Source organism: Salarias fasciatus, chromosome 1 (genome assembly GCF_902148845.1).
Source record: "Salarias fasciatus chromosome 1, fSalaFa1.1, whole genome shotgun sequence".
NCBI classification, from domain to species: Eukaryota; Metazoa; Chordata; class Actinopteri; order Blenniiformes; family Blenniidae; genus Salarias; species Salarias fasciatus.
Genome location: NC_043745.1, coordinates 37,824,728 through 37,845,063, shown reverse-complemented (window position 1 = coordinate 37,845,063; position 20,336 = coordinate 37,824,728). Strand labels below are relative to the sequence as shown.

General features: G+C 43.9%; 2 protein-coding genes across 5 annotated transcripts in view; both read left to right on the top strand.

Moving 5' to 3' along the window:
* csnk1g1 (casein kinase 1, gamma 1) overlaps positions 1-11,696 on the top strand; it is a 44,575-nt gene extending 32,879 nt beyond the window's left edge. For 2 of the 4 annotated variants that reach the window (XM_030110082.1, XM_030110241.1), the window contains 3 exons: positions 1,038-1,144; positions 5,998-6,021; positions 7,748-11,696. In XM_030110082.1, the coding sequence (XP_029965942.1) occupies positions 1,038-1,144; positions 5,998-6,021; positions 7,748-7,802 (186 nt within the window). In that variant the 3' untranslated portion in view covers positions 7,803-11,696. The remainder of the gene's footprint in view (positions 1-1,037; positions 1,145-5,997; positions 6,022-7,747) is intronic. The other 2 variants (XM_030110163.1, XM_030110311.1) reach the window with 1 other exon arrangement.
* A 1,209-nt stretch (positions 11,697-12,905) lies between these two features.
* Positions 12,906-19,248, top strand: LOC115405372 (40S ribosomal protein S17-like). Its single transcript, XM_030114973.1, has 5 exons — positions 12,906-12,984; positions 14,285-14,436; positions 17,828-17,933; positions 18,017-18,082; positions 19,142-19,248. Exons 1-5 carry the CDS (start codon positions 12,982-12,984, stop codon positions 19,217-19,219), a joined length of 405 nt encoding a protein of 134 aa, XP_029970833.1. The 5' UTR covers positions 12,906-12,981; the 3' UTR covers positions 19,220-19,248.
* The last annotated feature ends 1,088 nt before the right edge of the window (positions 19,249-20,336 follow it).

The following is a 20,336-nucleotide window of genomic DNA, read 5'->3' as shown; positions in this document are numbered from 1 at the left end:
TAAAATGAAGTAATTTAGATGAAACAGTATAAATAACAGTAGTGCAACAGTAACTTAATAAACAAATCTATTTTTTTAATTAGGGTGCAAACATAACATAGTAAAAAGAACAGGGCATTTAAATAGAACAGTAAAAAAAATAGTTCAACAGCAACTTAAAAGATTACTTTCCAAAATGTTACAGTCCAAAACTAACCTATGAAGTCACATTCAAAAAATAAAAATCCAACGAGCAGAAGCTGCACTCTAAATAAAAAAGTAGGCTTCTTGATGGCGCTGTACGTCTGATCCATTCTTCTTCTTCTCAAGAACAGCAGCTGCAGCAGCGGCACGGCAAAGAACTGTGTCAGAGCTAACAACCAGCAGATGGCGGTAGTGCAACCAACGGGATGCAGGCTGCCAAAACATTACAGAAGAAGTGTCAGTGCTAACGGAGCTAAAGGAGCTAACGGAGCTGATCAGTAAATAGATTACTAATTTAATTAATGACGTGGCATCGGATCGGTGCCTGGACTCCAGGACTCGCCGATACCGATGCCAGCATTTTGAGCAGTATCGGCGCAATTTCAGATACTGGTATCGGAATCGGAACATCTCTAGATGAAGGAGCTCCGGCTGGAATGTCCACTGTTAACATTCACAGCTTCTCCTTCTCTGCACACCTGAGTGATTTCATTACAGAAACAAACGGCACTCACTAGTGGATGTACATGAGAACTGCAGTGTTTCTGTCGTTTCTGTGGAAACTGTTATCTTTTTAGAAGTTTGCCATGTAAAACGTGAAACTTTTCTGAAATTAAAATGCTAAAACAATGCACTATCACTTCCAACATTGTAATCTGGGCCCAAGAAACAACAGGAAATACATAGAAATGATATGTTAAAACTAACTTTATGCTCTCTGTTACCTAGACAGACTTTGCCTCGCAGCTTTGTGTTTTGCCACATTTGCTCATCATGTTTTGTGGATCCATGCGAATGTGTTGTGTGTTAGGTGTGTGTGTGTGTGTGTGAAGTAACACCGGTCTGTGCCACAGGTTGTCAGCTCGACCAACGGGGAGCTGAACGCCGACGATCCGCTGGCGGCTCATTCCAACGCGCCCATCACAGCTCAGGCAGAGGTGGAAGTGGTCGACGAGGCCAAGTATGTGTCAAAGCTCTGAGCACGCTCCTCTGCCATGTCCATCTGTGGCTTCCTCTCTCCCCACTGCTCCTCTCTCTCTCTCTCTCTCTCTCCGTCTCTCCCTCTCTCTCTCACCACGGTGCAGAGTTTTGACAGCACCCACCTCCAGCTGTCGTCCCGACCCTCTTCTCCGTCTCACTTTGTGGGTTTTTGATCTCGGTGTGACTTCCTCTCTCTCGATCACATTACTGCAGTGACAGAAAGTCACTACAGATTTACTGCACTTGTACCTTTTGCCCATAACGGCGCTGAATCCTCCAGTGTAGCGTAGCAGGAGGCAGCTGACAGTCCATGTGGCGTCTGAGTCACATGGATTAATATTATGAACGTGAAGTCACAGCATGCGTCACATCTCCCTCTGCCCGTGAGGCTTTAAAAAACACATTGAAACCACTGTTATTAGCTCTGATTTGGATCAGTTTATCTCGGATCTGCTCTGGCAGCAGATGCAGAGCTGCCCACTGTGGTGAAAGCTCGGCGTCACATGGTTCAGCCGTCATAGGACAAAACTCACAGATCTGAGCCGAATACAGGAACAGAACCTTCAAGGAATGCATCAGAATCAATCACATTCTGCCAAACATTGAGAGACGATGAATGAAATTTAATAAATCAGTGTTTACTCTGCAGATGGGTTGCATTATTTTTAGTATGTTTCCCCAGAATTAACAGAAGTACTCACATCCTTTACTTGAGTGGTTAGGGTTATTTAAAGACTGGTCAACTACCAATTAAACACTTTGACTTCAATAGAAGTAAAAAAAAAAAAAAGTCTGAAATGTGACCAAATACAGAAATAAATGGGGAAATAAATTTGCTCTGTTGATACACAAAGCATTTGTTTAGGCGGTAGTGGGATCTCCACACATGCAGCTTCTGTTGTAATACTCTTTCATTATTATCAGTTACTGTGTTCATGGATAGATACACCAGCTCAGTAACTTTAGTTCCTTTAAACTTGTATTTTTAGGGCAGAAGCTGAAGAATTTTCTCTTGAACATGGCTGGATTTCATATGAAAACAATCCCAAAACATTCTCTTTTTAAATGATAAATGGGACGAGTTTATTGAGTCTTTGACTTTAATTCATCACCTTTGCAGCTTCAGTGGAGATAAATGTTTCCATCAGCTGTTGAGATCCTTTCACTGTAACTCGTGGAGGTTAAAAGACCAAAGAACAAGCCAGTTTGGAGAATGAATCAGGAGACGATGACTTACGGCTCCGCCCCCCCACACAACTTAAACATAAAAAAAATACAAAATAAACTCTGATACTAAAGAATAATAACCTAACAATATATGTGCTTCATTTTCTATAAATGATCTGCAGTGAAAGAGCAGATAAAATAGCTTGAAGCACTTGAAAACCTGATGGCTTTAGTAACCGTTCCACCAATCATTGATTAACAGTATGAACGAATGACAAAAAAAATCAAACCAACCAGCGCCTTTTGATGGCTGCTGCTCGGGGAGAAGTTTATACCGTCCGTAGCTCTCTGCTCTATAAACACACTGTACGTTAACGCTCAGAATATTGAATGAAATTTAAGAATTACGAAGCCCCCACCTAAGAAATTTACCAGCAGCGTCCACTGCGTACGATGTTTTTTGGCTGCGCTGCCGTCCCCGACCACATTCAAGAAGCACGTTGTTTCCACTGCATATCCATGCCAAATGACCTCGGGAAGTGGTTTAATGCAATACACATAAATACGTATTGGTGCCTGTTCGCACTTTTCCTTAGAGCTCATCGCTTGTAGCTGGAATACCCGACAGAGTCACCATAATGGCAATACATACTCATGGTCTGTCCATGTGGCTGCGTGCTCTCCGCTGTTGATATTTATAGCTAAATACAACATGCTAACTACTTTGTTTTCAGTGTTTCTGCCATCGTCATGGAAATGGACGTCATTTTCAGAATGTCGCAGTGTAAATGTAAAGCTCTGAGGAAAAAAGAACACAAAAATTATGCATTTTTAAGTGGAACGTTGTCAAGGAAACGAGGCCTAAACAGCTTTAAGGCTCAACTCAGGATGAGACGGATGAGTTTCTGGCTCCTTTTTAGCTTTTATTATGATATAAAGTTCCTTGCTGGCGAACTTCACAAAGCAAAAACATTTCAGATTTTTTCCCTCCAAATTAGGGAAAAACCAAAGAGCACTGCAGTGTATTAGACAGGGGCTCTCCCGGGTCATTCGAGGTCTGCAGTGGTCAACATCTGTCATAAATAGTGAACCGTCGACAAGCTCCTGTAGTTCCGTTAACTTTAATGCTGGTGCTCATAGAAAAGGCTCAGAATGCAGTAAAGCGCACACTGTGAATTTGGGACATGTGGTCTTAATGTTTTGGCTGATAGGTCTGAACAGGTTAATAGTAATTGAAATTTAAAAAAAAAAAATCACATTTTGTGCACCAATCACCTGGAAATGACGACGTGGAAACACCCAAAGTCGAATAAAAGACCAATAAAATCCGAGGAAATGAAAACCATAAAAGCTCAATAAAAGCTGAATATATGGGAGGAGCAATAAAAGAGCATTAAAGCATTGTGAGTTATAGCAGGGCGGGGGGCTGATGTGAAACGCCGTCTCGTACAGATGTGCTTTTAACTGTCCTCTAAAACTTGACCTCTGCAGCATGTTAAAGGTCACAACTTTCTCTGGCAGTTTACATGGGGAAAAAAACAAACTTGTGGAGCTTTTCGCAGAAAATCACTCATATATAAACTCTTCAAAGTCATTAACAATAGGATTGTTTGGTCCGTGATCTGTTGTTTGTGTTAAGCTTTAGCTAAATGAGCCACTAAACTAAAACTAACCAAGTGATCTTGAAGTTAAATTATTAATAAATTACTTAATAAAGTATTATTATTATTATTATCATTAAATATCACTTTGCACCATATTCACTTCATTAAAATAGAAATACCATCTATTAAATTTCTCTTCTGCTCACCTCCCACAGTCATTGAACCTGTTTATATCACACTAAATATGGGATAAAAATCTGATTTCAGATTAATGAAGCGATCTAAACCAGGCGCGCCATTATGACATTACCTGCAGCACATTGATTTGACCACCGGGGGCGCATTTTAGTCTGTAATGTGTGTTGAATCAGTTGTTGATCAGGAGTGCTACACAAATGGAGGAATATGTGTCCATTAATGATAATGTGTAGAATTTGACAAGTTATTCTGATCATAGTATGAGATACTCTACTATATTTTAAAGCTCTAGATACATGTGGCCTGATGTTTCGTGACTTTTAAGATGGAAATAGTGTCAGAAAAATCCACTGTGAGCTGGAAGGTGTGAAGGAAGATAGATAAGGTTAGGGATTGATCGTTGCCGCTTTATTTGTCCCACAATTGTGGAATTAGCATTGTTACAGCAGCTTGAGGACAGCAAAAGAATTGAGTGGAGAGCAAGCATGTCAACAGTAACAGTAGAAATGTATAATGAGACGCTCGTTTGCGTTCATAATACAGACAGAACATGTTGAAATTGCAGTTCTTTTATAACAAATCACAAGCCTGAAATCTGAATAAAAGGGTTGTTTATTAAATGTGAATTTCTTAATGATATCTACATTTGTTTTGCTGAAACAAAGACAGAGTTTGGGAGTTCCAGTTGTTTTGTAGATCAAATTGTGCTGCCCATTCATTAAAATGAGTTTGAAGGCCCTGCTCTGAACGATGCAGTGAGAAACTGAACTATTTCTCACAAATACTCTGTTTGTGCACAAATGTCAATAATTACATTTTTGATTTTTTTTCAATTGAATTCTGCACATGTAGTAAAAATGTTAGAAATGGAAATGATGCTGTGACATGCAATGTAGGGACAAATTTCACCTCAGAGGAAATCTCTCAGCATAATGCCAAAATGTATAAATCCATGTGTCCAGTGGGACGCGAGGTTTCCCAAAGTAAGTTGTCACCAAATACATACTTTAAATAAATAAATAAATAATTAAACTTGATCTTTTTGCATATCCTCGTATCTCATGTAAGCTGTGATTCGGCACCTGGAGTCTGCAGGAGATGCTTCTTGCTGCTGGTTTTGATGTTTTTTTCTATTTGATAAGATGATCGGCGTCTCTTTGATACTTGGACACGCAGGTTGATTGTGGCGTGAGATGAGAGCATCAATTGATGAATACAGATTGCTTTTCTGATGCAATTCACTTCATGTCTCACCTCTTGAGCAAACATCAGGCGGAGCAGTTTCAAATCAATGAACCGTGAACAGGCGGCTTTTCATCTCCTCATTCACATGCAAAGACGGAAACTATAAAAACGACGACGATGACGACGCCATTAAAGTCTGTGCATGAGGCGTCGAGACGCTGATCTAGAATCTGTTTTTTGAGGATAATTTGCAGTAATGTGGTAAACAAATCAGCTGGTCAACTGCAGAATGTCAGGAAGCCGAGGCGCCGATTGAGAGGTCAGTTTGTGGCCGTGAGCCTTTTCCTGCTCTCAGGTTACAAAATTCAATTTGCAAATATCACAGAAAAAAAACGGCACTATTAGGGAGCGCTTCTCTTAAATGTTAGGGAGCAGGTGGTGGTGCCGCATCGCCCCGTTTCCCTGTAATCCCAGGAGACACGGAGCTGCTCTTTAACCTCTGACCTTTCCCCTCTGCATCCACACACGTCCTGTCTGTGTGCATGTTCTGTGTGGCATGTGTCCAGTCAGTCCACCACCCTGGTCTCGCTGTATTAATCTATCTTTCTTTTCTCTTTACACTCTTTCCTCCCCCTCTCTCTCTCTTCTTCTTCTTCTTCTTCTTCTTCTTCTTCTGTAGCTGCGTGAAAATGCTCAACCTGTGGTGAGTCCCTCTCTGCTCGTCCACATCAGACTCATGGGACAGGGAGTGGACCAGCCTAGGCTGGGCCCAGTGGAGTTTCGTGTGATTGTGTGTGTGTGTGTTTAACAGATGATCCAGACTCTCGCTGGTACAGCCGTGCCGTATTCCCCTCCAGAACACTGTCAGCTGTATTCACCATCAGCAGTTTGCCCTTTTCTCCCACTGCCTCCTGTCCAGTGAGAGGCAGTTTCCTTAACGACATTAACTTTAAAGCTTCCAGCGTGTAAGATGTAGGAAATGCAGTTTTATGCGTCAGGTGGTATCTACCAAGCTTAGGGACCCAAAATGTCATCTTGAGTGGGCCGGACTGGTATCAGAACCTTTAAATTTAAATTGTTGTGGAAGCAGAGTACATGTCTGTATTTTCACAAAACCAAACAATCACAGTCAAAAATGACTACAGTCTCAACTTTAACCTTCAAAATCAAGTGAAATGCCAAAAATAGCATTCTGCATGTTTTTACCAACTCACCCTGGCAGCGAGGTTTTGAGGCTAAAGCTAGTTTTCTAACTTCACCGATCATTACTTTCTGCACTCGGGTCTCGGCCTCATGTTGTGTCCGTTACTCTTAAGCAATGTGTCCCAAAGAATTCAGTGTTTTCTTTGGAAAAATATCCAATTTGCTTGCTGGTTTGTCCCAATTGGAGCCTCTTGTGGGCCACTCTTGGCCCACAGGCCTTATGTTTGTATGTTGCTGAGCTAAAATGTGTGTGATACCCTGATTTAGGGCTAAATTAGCCTCAGGGCTGGACTCAAGATGGACTGTGGCTCATTTTTAAATGAATATTCAATTCCGAAAAAAAAACAAAAAAATGATGGTGTGTCTTTAAAGCAAAGTTACATCAACACCTAAATAAAGTCAGCCGACTCTACACCCCAAGTCTTGTCATTTCAGGACCTTTCATGAGTGGTGTTTATCCAGACACTCTGTATTGAAGGTTTTAGCCTCTGATTGCATGGTGCATCCTTTAGCCCTTTCCTCCGTCTTGACCCACTGCTTTTCTCGTGTGTGTGTGTGTGTGTGTTGCGTGTGGTGTGTGTTGACGGGCCCGTTCAGGCTCACCGTGTCCCGTGAACTGTGTGTGCACTGCTCCATCTTTTTCTGTTGTACCCCCGAACCCCACCCCCCACCCCCTGCACATCAGTGCGTCTGCTGCTGTGTGTGTTCATGGCCCTCTGCTGTCTGTGTGTTAAAATGCACACACACACACACACACACACACACACACAGTGGATGACAGTGCAAACGTCTGTTGATTTGTACTAAAACCTCACGGCTGTGACCCCGCCCCCACCCCCCCCCAAAAAAAAAACAAAACGATAAGAAGTGAGTGAGACCCCGTTTACACGACAACGCCTCGAGGGAAAACGCATCGTGTTTTCGATTCGGGGAAATTCAGTATTTACGTGGCAACGTTTTTGAAAACGTCTTGTCTCCACGGAAACGGCGGAAACACCGAGAACTGGTTGTCCTGCTGGCTGTCTTTGCAATGACATCACACGGTGTTTCCATGGAGGCCGTTGCCGTGTAAACAGCGGCAGCTGAGCGTTTTCTCTTGAAGAGGCGGGGGTGTAAACGGGTCCCTGTCCCTCTGGACCGGGGCGACTCTCACACACTGTCCCGAGCCGCTCGGTCTGACTCCGCCCCCGGCCGCCGGCTCACTTCCTGTCCGCCTCTGTCCACAGGTGCTGCTGCTTCTTCAAGCGGAAACGGAAGAAGAACACGCCGAGGCACAAATGATGGCCACGCCCGCGGCCCAGCCCCGAGCCTCGTGTTGTCCGGCTCTGTCCATCACAGTTCACAAATGGGCGCCGTCCCTCTGGGACTCGGCCGATTGAAGACCTGGACGTGAATTGTTGAAACGCTGTGTCGACGTGTACGAGACGCTTTGACAGGAGACCTTTCTGTTTTTGTCTTCATTTCTGCCGGGACGTTTGGCAGCTCGGCCCGCGGAGCGGGAAGCTTTTCCATCCAGGAGGAGGATCTTCGGTCTGCTCCGGTTCCTCCTCTGCGTTTTGAGCTCGGAGGAGCCAGAGCTTTTCGTTGGGTTGTTCTCCCTCCAGGCGAAGCTCCGGCGGTCTCCGCCCCTCGCTGGTTTGCTGACTCACGTTGACCCCGAGCCTCCTGTCGGTCTTTCCTGACGTGGAACTGAATGTAAAACCCGAGGAGGCCGGAGCGGAGCGGAGCGGCCTCCCGCCTCCTCCAGGCTCACCGTCCGGCCCGTGCACTTTCCCCTGGACGAGGGCCGGACAGGACCGGGCGTCGGAGGAGTCCTGCTCGCTTCAAGCACTCCACACACACACTACTTTTGACTCTCGTGCAGCCTTTTTCTTTCTTCTTTTTTTTTTTTTTTTTTTTTTTTGAACTCCTGTTGTCTTTGTGATGATGAGCGGTGATCCGACACAGACAGGGCCGAAACCCGACAACAAAAAAACAAAACAAAATGAAAAAAAAAAAAAAAAAAGATATTTATGCTATTTATCTCTTTAGTTGCCACCAGTTTTTGTTTTTCCTACTAATTCTAAGACATACACACTGAATGTATGGACGGAGGAGTGAGTGACTTCGGAGCATTTCTATAATCTGTCATGTGCATGGGAAGGAAATTGCAGTTTGGGAGTCGAACCAGATGACCAAAACGTGAGCGCTTTGGGAGGGTCTTCAAACGCTTGTCATCTTATAATAATAACAATAATAATAATAATAATAATGGAGGACGGTTGACAGGAGGAGCCGGCGTGACAGCCTCTGAAAACGCTTCTGTCCGATGCCTTAACCGGGAGCGGCGGCCCAGCCGGAGTCCGGCCAGCAGCATGGCGGCTGGAGGGGGGGGCGGGGCGGGGGCGGGGTCTCACTTGTATATTTAAAAGGCCAAAAGGCTCCCAGCTACACTCACAGAGCAGTTAATGACTTCCCACTCGCACACTCAAGATTTCCTTGGAGAAAGCAATGCCAAATGTGAGGTTTGGTGTGATTTAGTGTGTGTTCCAGATGTTCCAGATGTTTCTCCCCCTCGTGTGTCCTGTCCGATGCGCCCCCCCCCCCCCCCCATCTCCTCCGAGCGAAGTGAACATGTCCATAACATTTTCTCCAGTGTGACGGAGGACCGCCTTGAATCAGTGCGTCACCTTGCCTTTCCTCCAGACTGAGAGCGAATCGCCGCTTCATTCTTTCATCGAATTGCTAATGTGAATTTTTGTGTGTGTGTGTGTGTGTGAGCGTGTGTGTGTGTGTCTCCATTCCAAATAGCCATGGTTTTTTGGGGAAAGAGGGTGTGAGAAGCTCCGCACTACATTTGTTCCCCCGGAGTCCTGGAGTCGGCGCCCTCTCCGTTCCAGACTCCCGACGTGCTTCGGACTTTATTTGCCGCCGCCTGGTGTGAATCGGCCGTCCCTCCGCGGTGCAGAGCTTCTGTCTGCCCGCTCCCGTTTATTTGTGCCATCCCCCCCCACCCCACACACCTCTTCTCCACCCCCCACACACACTCCCAGAGGAGCGACTCTGCTTCATCAGCGTTAGCATTACAGTGTTGTACATGTTGCAAGTTATCAATGAATCAGTATGTAAACCTGCTTGTTCTGTGTTTTTACACTGTAGAGCTTTTTGATCTTTTTTTTTTTTTTATTTTTTTTTTTCTTAACACCCCTACCCCCCCCCCCATATGTCCGCTACTCGGGGGTCTTTAAGTTATTGTGTTTTCTAAAGTACTTGAATCTGAGGGTCTGCGGGACCTTTTCCTTCGTTTCCCCGCCGTCGTCGGGCGCGCGGCGCTGGAGGGGATCGGGTGGCGGCTCATTCCAGGCCGTTCCGAGACGCCTTGAAGGTGACGCTTATCGCGCTCGCCCTCTGGAGACCCCGAGCTCGTTCCCAGAGAGTGTCGAGTCGCCGTCTCCGACCAGAAGAGGTCACGCGTCAAGGTCGTGCTGCCTTCCAGTTGCTTCTGTGCACTTCCAGCTGCAGCCCGCGGCTCCAGAACGGCTTCAGATAAATCTAGAATGAACATTAAAACTTAAAACTGATAAATAACTAAAACTACAGAGAAAAAAGTAATATAGCTGTATATTCATAGCGCCTGCGAACAACTACAATAAAATAAGGAAAATTGCTAAAGCTGGAGAAATAAATGGAATTGTTTCGTTTTTTGTTTTGTTTTTTTAGAAGAAACATTTTTCATTTTTGGGTTTTTGAATTACTTCAATGCTGTCAAACATGGATTCGGTAACTTTACAAGACATTGGGATACGAAATTTAATAGAAATGCTAATTTTCCCATAAAATATGGACAGAAAACTATGAAAATATTTGGTGTTTTTACTGTTTTTATAATCATGCCATAATCATCACAGCTTAAAGAAATGATGCTGATTTACCTGATTAAACCAGGGAGCTTTCCTTTGGTTTTTCTTTTTTTTGTAACCAGTCTTAATGAATCTTGACTTGAATCAATGTGGGAAAACGGTGAAAAATCTCCGTGCTTCTCTTGCGTCGTGCCGATCCACAAATATATTTGATCAAATCTCCAAATGGATTTGAAAGATGGAGGGACCCGATCTTTGATCCCGAAAATCGCGTTTCTCAGTCAACTGGAACGCAGCATCCCCAGCTCCTCTCTGTGTCTGTGACCCCCGACCCCCAGCGCCGTCCTGAGACGACCGGCCCTCCTCGCCTTTCACCTGTGCCAGGCAGACACGAAGTTGAATGTTTTCTCTGTCTGTCGTCTTACTGATCATTCCTCGCCGTGTCCGCCGCCATTTGACCGTCTCGCCGGGCGGCTCGGCCGGGAGCCGCCGCCGAGCGTCGCGCAGTGTTTTCCTGGAGGAACCCAGAGTCGAAAGACTGATCAGCTTCTAGAGTTAGTGATATTACTGAGGTGTACTTCCAGTCCTCCTGTTCCCCGCACTCTGCGTGTGTGAGTGTGTGTATGAGAGTGTGTGTGTGCGTGCGTGTTGGGTCGTTTCTGGGTTCTCTGGCACTTTCTCCGCCTGGTTGCTGTACTGTAGACTTGTGTTGGATTTACTGTATCTTTTCCTTTGAGGGAGAGGTGTGGGGCGACTCTTACTGCAATGTCGTGATGATTATTTGAAAACTGTAAATTGTACAGAGTTCACAGTTGTAGTCCTTGTTTTTGTTTCTGTTTCTGTTGGGAATCCGTATAAGAACGTATTCTTTGATTATTTTTCTCTCTCAGACTGTGGAAAATCATGTTGTACAGCTCTGAAAGTTTATCCTCCCCTCAGCATTACGTTTGTTTATTTTTTTTTTTGTTTTTTTTTTTAGAGCTATGATTAAGAGGAATCTTAAAACTGTAAATAGATATTATTGTGTTGAAATATGAATGTCACTTCTAAAATGTATTTGAATGAGTTAGTTCAAGGGCTTCAAGAATGAAGGACCCACATTTCTTCTTTTTATTTGTTTCATATTTTTCATTTGCAGGATGCTAAAAGGCCTTTTTTTAATCGGAGATGCCTCGTTTGTTTTTTTTGTTTTTTGTTCCCCCCTCCTCTGATTCATATAATACAATATGTCACACATGAACCTTATAAGAATCACTTTTTATTCCCTCCACACCTAAAGGGAAACTCCAGTTTGCACCCTTTTTTATGTACAATAAAAAAATCTCTCCACCTCGTGGGACAAGTGTGTGACTTATTCTGGGGTTTTATTGAATTGTTACTACTTGACAGCAGATCAAAAATAATCAGAGTAACTGATTACTATCAGTAAAAGATACCTCAGGATCTGGAAGATGCTTTTGTTGAAAACTGAGTTCACTCAGTATAAAACACTGTTGGATAAGAAAGTTTCAGTGCAAAATATGGTCAGGTATTCTATGGTGATCAGCACTGAAGGTCGTTGCAATCTGAGCTAATCCTGGGTATTAAAAATAATCATAATTCCTGTTCAAACTAAAACCTTGGGTTGGAAATTACGTGGAATTTACACTAATAAAAATAAATGTGAGCTATGATTTGTTTAAGGTTGGTTTCCCCATTGGAAAGTGTGCTGGCCGTCTGTCCATCTTCTCCACTGCTTTATCCTGTTCTGGGTCGCAGGCTCACCTGGCGCTGGAGCCAATCCCAGGATCTGCCCTGGACGGATCTCCAGTCCATCACAGCACAGACACACACTTAGGGCTCAGCGATTCACCTCACATGCAGGATTTTCCACTATGATGAAACTGACACACACGGGAAGAACATGCGAACTCCTCACGGAAACCCATGACATTCTCAATGTGAGGTGAGAGCGAACCACTGTTCCACCTTTTGGCCACACGTTGTATCATCCAGTGACCTGAAATCGACCTTTTGCCAAACTGGGAAACTAACAGACAAAACACTCAATTTTAGACTCTTCAAAAACTCACATCAACATGTAACAGTTCAGTAAATCCAGCTCTTCATCAAATTTGAAGGGGCCCAAAATGTGGAAATCTGAACAAATTTAATTTGTGTCCTGCTCATCAGAGTTGTTGTGACTGAATCAATGTTGGTCATGATGTTGCTTTTTTTCTCTGCTAGTTGTTCCTTGATATTTTTATTTTATTCGGGTTTATTGGTGGGAAGGAGTGGGCTTCTTGACTCTCCTGAAGAGTTAAGTTTATTCTATAAAATTCTGTGTTTTCATTTTGTGCAAAAGAAAGCGTTTTTGCACTTTATTGCACGTGTTTATGCTTAATCAGACTGTTTCTTTAACACTTTTTTAGCTAAACCCATCTTAATCTAACATTTTTCTCCGGATCGTGGTTTAATATGTTGAGTTTTTCTCTGAAGATTTGTGTGGGAGCATTGTTGTTCTGCCTCTGCAGTTCCGGCCTCCTGCCGCTGTGCGGCGCTGACCGCTGCTCCTCCACCTGCCGCTGTATAAACTTCCGGTGTGACCGGATGCTGGTTCTCTTCCACCGGTCCGAGCCAACATGGTGGGTACACCGCTAACACCACACTCCAGTTTCCCCACACAATCCTTCTCAATCGTCTCTCTGTGTTCATCCCCACCGCGGTCTGAAGCATTAATCTGCACAAAAAAGAGGCAAAGAAATGCAAAATATGGGTCTTGATTAACGATGGCGACGTTTGAAGTAGAAAAGTTTTAAAAGTGTCACTGGCTAACGGAGGGAGAGAGCCGCTCAGACTACAGCAGCCAAAACTGTAAAGTTTAAATTATCTTTCAAATATTAGGATTTATGCTTGCGAATTGCACATAAAGACTGAACTTTATGCGGCAGTTTCACTGTCGCTAACTTAGTAGTTTATAAAATCTGAACAATTGGGAAATCCGGATGAATGTTTAGAAGATTTCTGCTGAACTTGCTTGACATCCCTTTAAAATCTCTTTAATGTCACTTTTCTGTTCGTTATTAAGTCATTTCTTAGGTTTTTAAACAATTGACATGCAGTGAATTACCTGAACGAAGTGTCTCTAAACATTCCTACACACCTCCAAGTTTAAAAAAATCGGGAGTCAGCCGTGAATCAGTAATTCAATAGTAGCAAATCAAACCATTCACGCCATCACTCATTTAAATTGTCTTTATTTTGCACAGTTGCCTGTTAAGTAATAATGATCATGAATGTCTTCCACCCCACCTGTTTGTAGACAGCGACAAGGCTAAGCTCCAGGAATAATGTTTTGCACAGTAATTATGTTGAACTGTTTTTAAAGACCCTGTTCACACTACAGCATTTCTTACAAATTTTTGATTTATATGTCGATGTTTTGAAAACCACGATCCCAGCTCTGGGTGGTTATTCTGACTTCCTGCTAAGAAATTCAAGCAGCAGCTCTAATGTAATGTGTATGAGAGTTGTGAAGCTGCTATCAAATATGTCAATGTAGCTTGACCGGTTAAGATGTTTTTGATGCTGCAAGTTCAACAAATGACCATTTAAAGTTCTTTGCAACCTATAAATGTTTTGAAAAAGCCGCGCTTGATAATTTCTAATCAGTGTTTTTACCCTGTTGATGTTCTTGCAACACTTAAAAGAGTGTTTTTTTGGAGGTTTTTTAAAAATGTATTTCTTTCGGTTTTTGTCCCCAATTAAGTTTGATTTACTTTAATGTGTCAAAACAGGGTTAAGTGTTCCAGGAACCGTCTGATGGTTAACGTAGATAAACCTCTTGAATAGAAAACCTCAGATTCTCCTCACGTTGTGTCGTAACGTCTTGGTCCTGTGTGGAGTCGAAGTGGACACTGAGTCTTCTTCTCATCGTCTCTGCAGGGTCGCGTCAGGACAAAGACCGTCAAGAAGGCCGCCAGGGTCATCATCGAGAAATACTACACACGCCTGGGCAGCGACTTCCACACCAACAAGAGGGTGTGTGAGGAGATCGCCATCATCCCCAGCAAGCCTCTGCGCAACAAGATCGCAGGGTGAGTGAGAGAGAGCGAGTGTGTGCAGGTGGACTTTGGCTTGGCTTTGTGGTTGACCTCCAGTTGACCTCCGGGTCGCGGGAGTTGGCACCGCGGAGTGAAATGTCTGGTATCGTTAGAAAGAACGTGGACAGAAGTCAAGGCTGTGACTCAGCAGCAGCTCGGTTTAGTTTCCTGTCAGCAGCTCCGGTGAAAAATTCATCATCAGTTCAGTCAAACGACAGTTTTAGTCCAGAAATATACAAAAATATCCAGCAGATTGAAAGTGTTTACATTGTTTCTGCGATGATCTGTGATTGTTCTCCAGAGATATTTTCCTGAAGTCTGTGTTGTGTGTGTAAATATGCAGCATTTGCTGATCGATTTTTTTGTGCACTATGTAGCTGGGATGTTTAATAATTCACTCCAAACTGCACAGTGACTTAGTTACAGCTTTTTCCTTTTTTTTTTCTTGAATAATTTGTTACTAATCATACTTTTAATATTCAAACATTTTGTAAGTTAAGGTTGTTGATTCCTGTATACACCATGAATGGAAACATATTTTGTTGTACTGAACTTGTAACACCCTAACCTTTCAGCGTTTCACCTTTCAGCGTCTTTTCAAGTGGAAACTAATCGTTTCTGTTTTCGTTTTGCTGTGTTCACACCGGACGCGTCGCAAGCTTCGTGGGCAGCGCTTTTCTATGCAAAGTCCATGGTGGACGAGCGACGGGGGGCGGGGCAGCACTTCAGGAGCGTCGACTTTTCAAGTGTTTCTAGCTTTTCGAGCGTCTGACGCCCAGGACGCGCGTCCCCGGCGTCAGGAGCGCCGTGAGCGTCGCTTTTTGAGAGTTCAGAAAACTGAACTTTCGACGCGCTGCCGCTGGGCGTCAACCAATCAGAGATGATCTCTCCGGTGCTACGCCACTACGTTTCACGTCGTTTACGTCAGGACCAGGAGTCCGGAAAAGAAAGACAACGATGGCACGTCGTCAGACCGCTACAGAGACAAGAACAGAAAGGATAGGGTTAGCTAGCTAACAAATAAAGCCAAGCCACTCTCCTGATGCGATCCGCCATAGCTGGAAACAGAAATCACAGCCTCCCACATCAAGAGCGTCGCGAACGTTGTGAGCTTTGTGACCACCTGGTGTCAAGTGTCGTGAAGCTTCACAAGCGTTAGCTTCGAGGCGTCCCAAGCGTCGACGACACCCACGACGCGTCCGGTGTGAACGCAGCGTTAGAAGTTTTGCATTTACACATCAATTCTGAAAACAGTGCAGTTAGCATGTCAGCATGAGTTGGTGCAGCTGTTTGTTTTTGTAATGAATCCACACAAATACACACACACACACACACACACACTGCAGAGAACAATACACTCTAAACATGAGCAGTGGGGGCTACGTATGGACGGACCACTAAGTTGGATTGTTGTTACGGTGACTGGCAGCATTTGAGAGAAGTTGTTTTCACCCGTTTCCATGGAGATGAAGTGTTCTCAGTAGGCCTGCACAATATATCGTTTGAACATCGCCATCGCAATGTGCACATGTGCAATAGTCACATCGCAGGATGTGCAATATTTTTATTATTATTATTACTTTTAACTTTTGTTTTGCTTCGTAAAAGCAGCAAGCTCCATGCTCAGCACAGCCGCACTCTCTTCCTCCCTCCTGCTCGGCACTCACCGGCCCCCCTCCAACCTCCACAGCAGAGAGGAGAGGGGAGGGGCCGCTCTCAGGCTACACTCTGAACACAGGTGACATGCAGGAGGAAGCAACGGAGGATTTAGTCCTCAAAAGAAGGTCAACATGTGAAATTTGGACGTATTTCGGCTATAAAAAAAAAGATGATACGGAACAAAAAAACGTTCTCTGCCTACAGTGCCTCGTCGTGGTTGCCTCAACACGAGGTAATACGTCAAACCTGTTGGACCATTTGAAACGCCATCACAAGCTCCTGTATTTCCAGGACAATTACAGAAGCCTTTGCCGGCATAACACCGTATGATAGGAACTCCAAACAGCATCGACAAATCATGGATGTAATAACTTTTTACCTGGCGAAAGACATGGTGCCATTGAACACCGTGGATCATTAAAGAGGGATTTAAAAAAATGATCCGCATGCTCGACAAGCGGTATGAAACACCACATATTTCTCTCAAGTGGCCATCTCCCCAAATACAGCTATTCAGGTCATCTGGTGAAAATTCTTCTATTTTTAATATCGCAATATATATTGCAATATATTGCAAGCCCCCAAAAAATCGCAATGTCAGTTTTTTCCAATATCGTGCAGCCCTAGTTCTCAGGAAGCTTCTTAGTTTTTCGTTCAGTATTTTGCGAAGCAGGACCTGGTCAGGCTGCTTCACTGTGGTTTGGTTTTCTTTGACGAGTGGATCAAACACCTGGCGGCGTCATGCTGTTGTGTCAGAGGGTCGTTTAAGGTGGCGGCGGCCCAAACAGTGATGAGGAAGGAACGCGGCTCACTGATTGGTCCGGACCGACAGCGGATGCCCCGCCCCAGTAGCTGCTAGCTGCTAGCAGTTCTGACCAGTCAGTGAGCTCCTGACTCACCAGATATTTTTCAGCTCTTTCTTTGCACGTCTGTTTCTCGTGATTTGCGCCGTTGGCTTCGTTTGTTTCGCTACCCATAATGCACTGTGCTCCACGTCACGTCTTTTCGCTACAGCTGCTATAAAGTCCACTTGCAAGGCTTCGAGGGACCCGGTGTTCCCTCCGCTTCGGTTCAATCAGGGCTGGTGTTAAAGTATGAGACTGTTAGTGGTTTTCTCGAGTTGGAAGCAGAAAACCGATGAAAAAACGTGACTGGAAGCTGATTCTCGGCTCTTTCCCGTCTTCAGGGATCAGTTTCTATTAAAAATGATCCAAGAAAAGTTGAAGTGGACACGAGGTTTTGGACAGAGGAGATGGAGTGATGGAGCTGAAACGTGTCTGAGCAGCTCAGCTGGTTTTATACGGCGAACCAGAAGTGGATATTTTAGGACAAAAATCTTATGACACTGTTGTCTCTGTTTTTATTGACTGCTTGTCTCGTTCTTGTGCTTTTACCCCTTTTTTATTTTGTCTGTTTCTCAGCTTTTTGTAATTATTCCACGTGGAAGTATTGTTGTAGAAGTTGCATATAATCAGGCTCTTGGTGTCAGAGCTGGTTTCCTGTCTGTTGATGGAAGTGGTCCGATTCTGCGGGAGAGAGAGAGAAAACAAAAGCGTTTGAACAACAGAGAGATTCTGTCAGTTTCCTGCAGCTGCTCTTCTAAATTAGAGTTTCATTTATGGAGAACAGGGTCTGTGACCTTTATCACCCAAAGAGCCGTTTTCAGGATTTTAGTAACAATCTGTGATTTACTGGAAACCTTGTCTGCTCTGCTGCTGTCTGTCAGATATGTGACTCACCTGATGAAGCGGATCCAGCGCGGTCCAGTCAGAGGAATCTCCATCAAGCTGCAGGAGGAGGAGAGAGAGAGGAGGGATAACTACGTCCCCGAGGTCACTGCTGCTTCCGGTGCTTCTCCTCCTTCTACTGACGTCCCGTCGTCCTCCGCTGACCTGTTGTTGTTTTCTTTGTGCAGATTTCTGCTCTGGACCAGGAGCTGATCGAGGTCGACCCCGACACCAAAGAGATGCTCAAGATGCTGGTGAGTGTGGAGACGCTCACTTCGGACCTCAGAGGAGGAAAACGCTTTTTACATTACACGGTTATGCTGCGTTCACACCGAACGCGATTTTGCATCAAAAATCGCGTCAATTCTGAGGTCCAACGCTGAACAACGCGGGGCCAAAAGCTGCCTTCACACCAAACGCATCGCGTCTGGTGGGAAGGCGGGGCTTCCGGCCGCATTTCCTGTGTTAGCTTAGCATCATGGCTAACCCTGTTGAGCGGGTGGCTTGGCTTTATTTGCTTCATTAAGCCAGACAACGACGCCGTCGGCGGACAGGACGCCGTGCCTGGAGCACGATAGGATCCACAGACGGTCAGAGTTTGGCGAGTTTCACTATTTGCTCAAGGAGCTGCGCCAGGATGAGTGTGGCTTTCACCGGTCCCCGCTCCCTGACCTACGTCTTCATAAAGACGCTCTCTGATTGGTTTGCCGCAAAATCGCAACGCGTCACAGTTCAGATTTCCCAACTTCAGCGTCGGACGCTAAATTGCGACGCGTTGCGTGTCGTCACGGCTGGAACACGCGTTCCGATTTGTTTTCAGTTGTTTTTTGACGCAAAATCGCGGAAAGCATTTGCCAGTGTGAACGCAGCTTTAGACTTTATTTAGTTTGGAAACTTTTCATAAGTTTCAGCTTCTGCGTTTGAGGATACACAAAGTATTTCTTCAGTTTTTGTGCAGAAAACTTGAGTACAGACTGAAAATGTTCACAATTTCACAAAATTATGCATAAAAATACCTTTCAGATTTAAAAAAAATGTAATCCACAATCTATTTAACAGTAAATTTGTGTAAAAGACATTTCGGTTCAGGAGCCACAGAGGGCCTGATTTCATCCTGAGTGGACTGAGCCAGTATAACAGCCAATTTGAAGTTTTTATTTGTCGCTCTGCAGAGTAAATATCTGTATTTTCACTGATAACAGTTTTCAGAGAACAAGATCTCAGTTCAAAAAGATCTATAGAAATAAGCATTAAATCATGAACAGGTGTCGTACGTAACAGGAGATTTTAATGTTTCTCTCTCCCTGCTGCAGGATTTCGGTGGCCTTTCAAACCTTCAGGTCACTCAGCCGACCATCGGGATGAGCTTCAAAACTCCACGAGGGCTGTGAGGTCTCCCAATAAAAGGATGAAAGTGATGGAAGAGCCCATGTTTCTTTATTTCCACTCAGACTCGTGTTTCCACCCAGAGCTTTGTGGGGAAATGATCTTCCTTCTGATATATTAAAGACAAGTCTTTTACTCCAGAACAGTTTAACATCAAACAGGTGATCCATAATACAGCTTAACCTTCTAAACTATGTCGGATCAAATGTCATTTTAACGTTTAATAAATGCCAGAAGACATAAATTCAAAGAAATACACCGTCTGAACAGTGATCCTGCTGGTTCGGAGGATTTTAGGAAATAAATTCACTCTGCAGCATTGATATTATATTTGACCTCACTCAATAATGTGAGATTATTAACAAATGAAATGACAAATGATATCCACAGAAACACTGAAATAGAAAATAAACTTCACTGTAGGCGAAGCAAAACAGAAGAGTCGGGAGAAACTGAAGAATGAAATACAGTTCATGACAAAAAACACTGACAAGGCTGATGCTGTTGGAATATATTTTAGCCTCTCTATGATAAACGCTGCCCAGTCAAAAAATACAGCGGAAAAGAAAGACATGAAAATCAATGAATCACAAAGGGATTGATATGTGCATGTAAAAAGAAAAATACATTATGTAGAGAATTCATAAAGAAAAAAATACAATACAATTATAGAGTATTATTAGAAATGTTCCCGGAAAGGATCATTTCTGGGATAATTTCAAATGATTTTATTGAAAATGTAAAGATGAACATGTTTGTAAGTTAAAAAAAAAAGTCTCTTGTGGCATTTCCAAGACACTAGCCTACTTTTTTAATTAATCAGTTCAAACAGATAAACTTCATAATAAAAGGAAAAGACCACACAAGAATGGTGACAGACACAAATATTCAATCTCAGCTCGGGAGTCGTCGCATGGACTAAAACACCAGGCTGTAAGTGAGTCTTTTGGTGTCAATTTGGTCCTGATTCTGTGTTCCAGTAGGAATTTAGTTTTTTTTTCTTCTTTTCCCTTGTCCTGTTCGGCAGCTGGGGCGTGCAATATTGTATGATTGTAGCCTTTTACTATCCGAACAGATTTTAATGTTAGCAGCAGGACGAGACTGAGTCTCCTCCTGCTGCTG

Bases quoted from the DNA above. Each gene is read 5' to 3' on its own strand.
- LOC115405372 (XM_030114973.1), top strand. The intron at 14,437-17,827 runs GTGAGTGAGAGA...GCTGTCTGTCAG, and splicing joins CTGCGCAACAAGATCGCAGG to ATATGTGACTCACCTGATGA. The intron at 17,934-18,016 runs GTCACTGCTGCT...TTCTTTGTGCAG, and splicing joins GGGATAACTACGTCCCCGAG to ATTTCTGCTCTGGACCAGGA.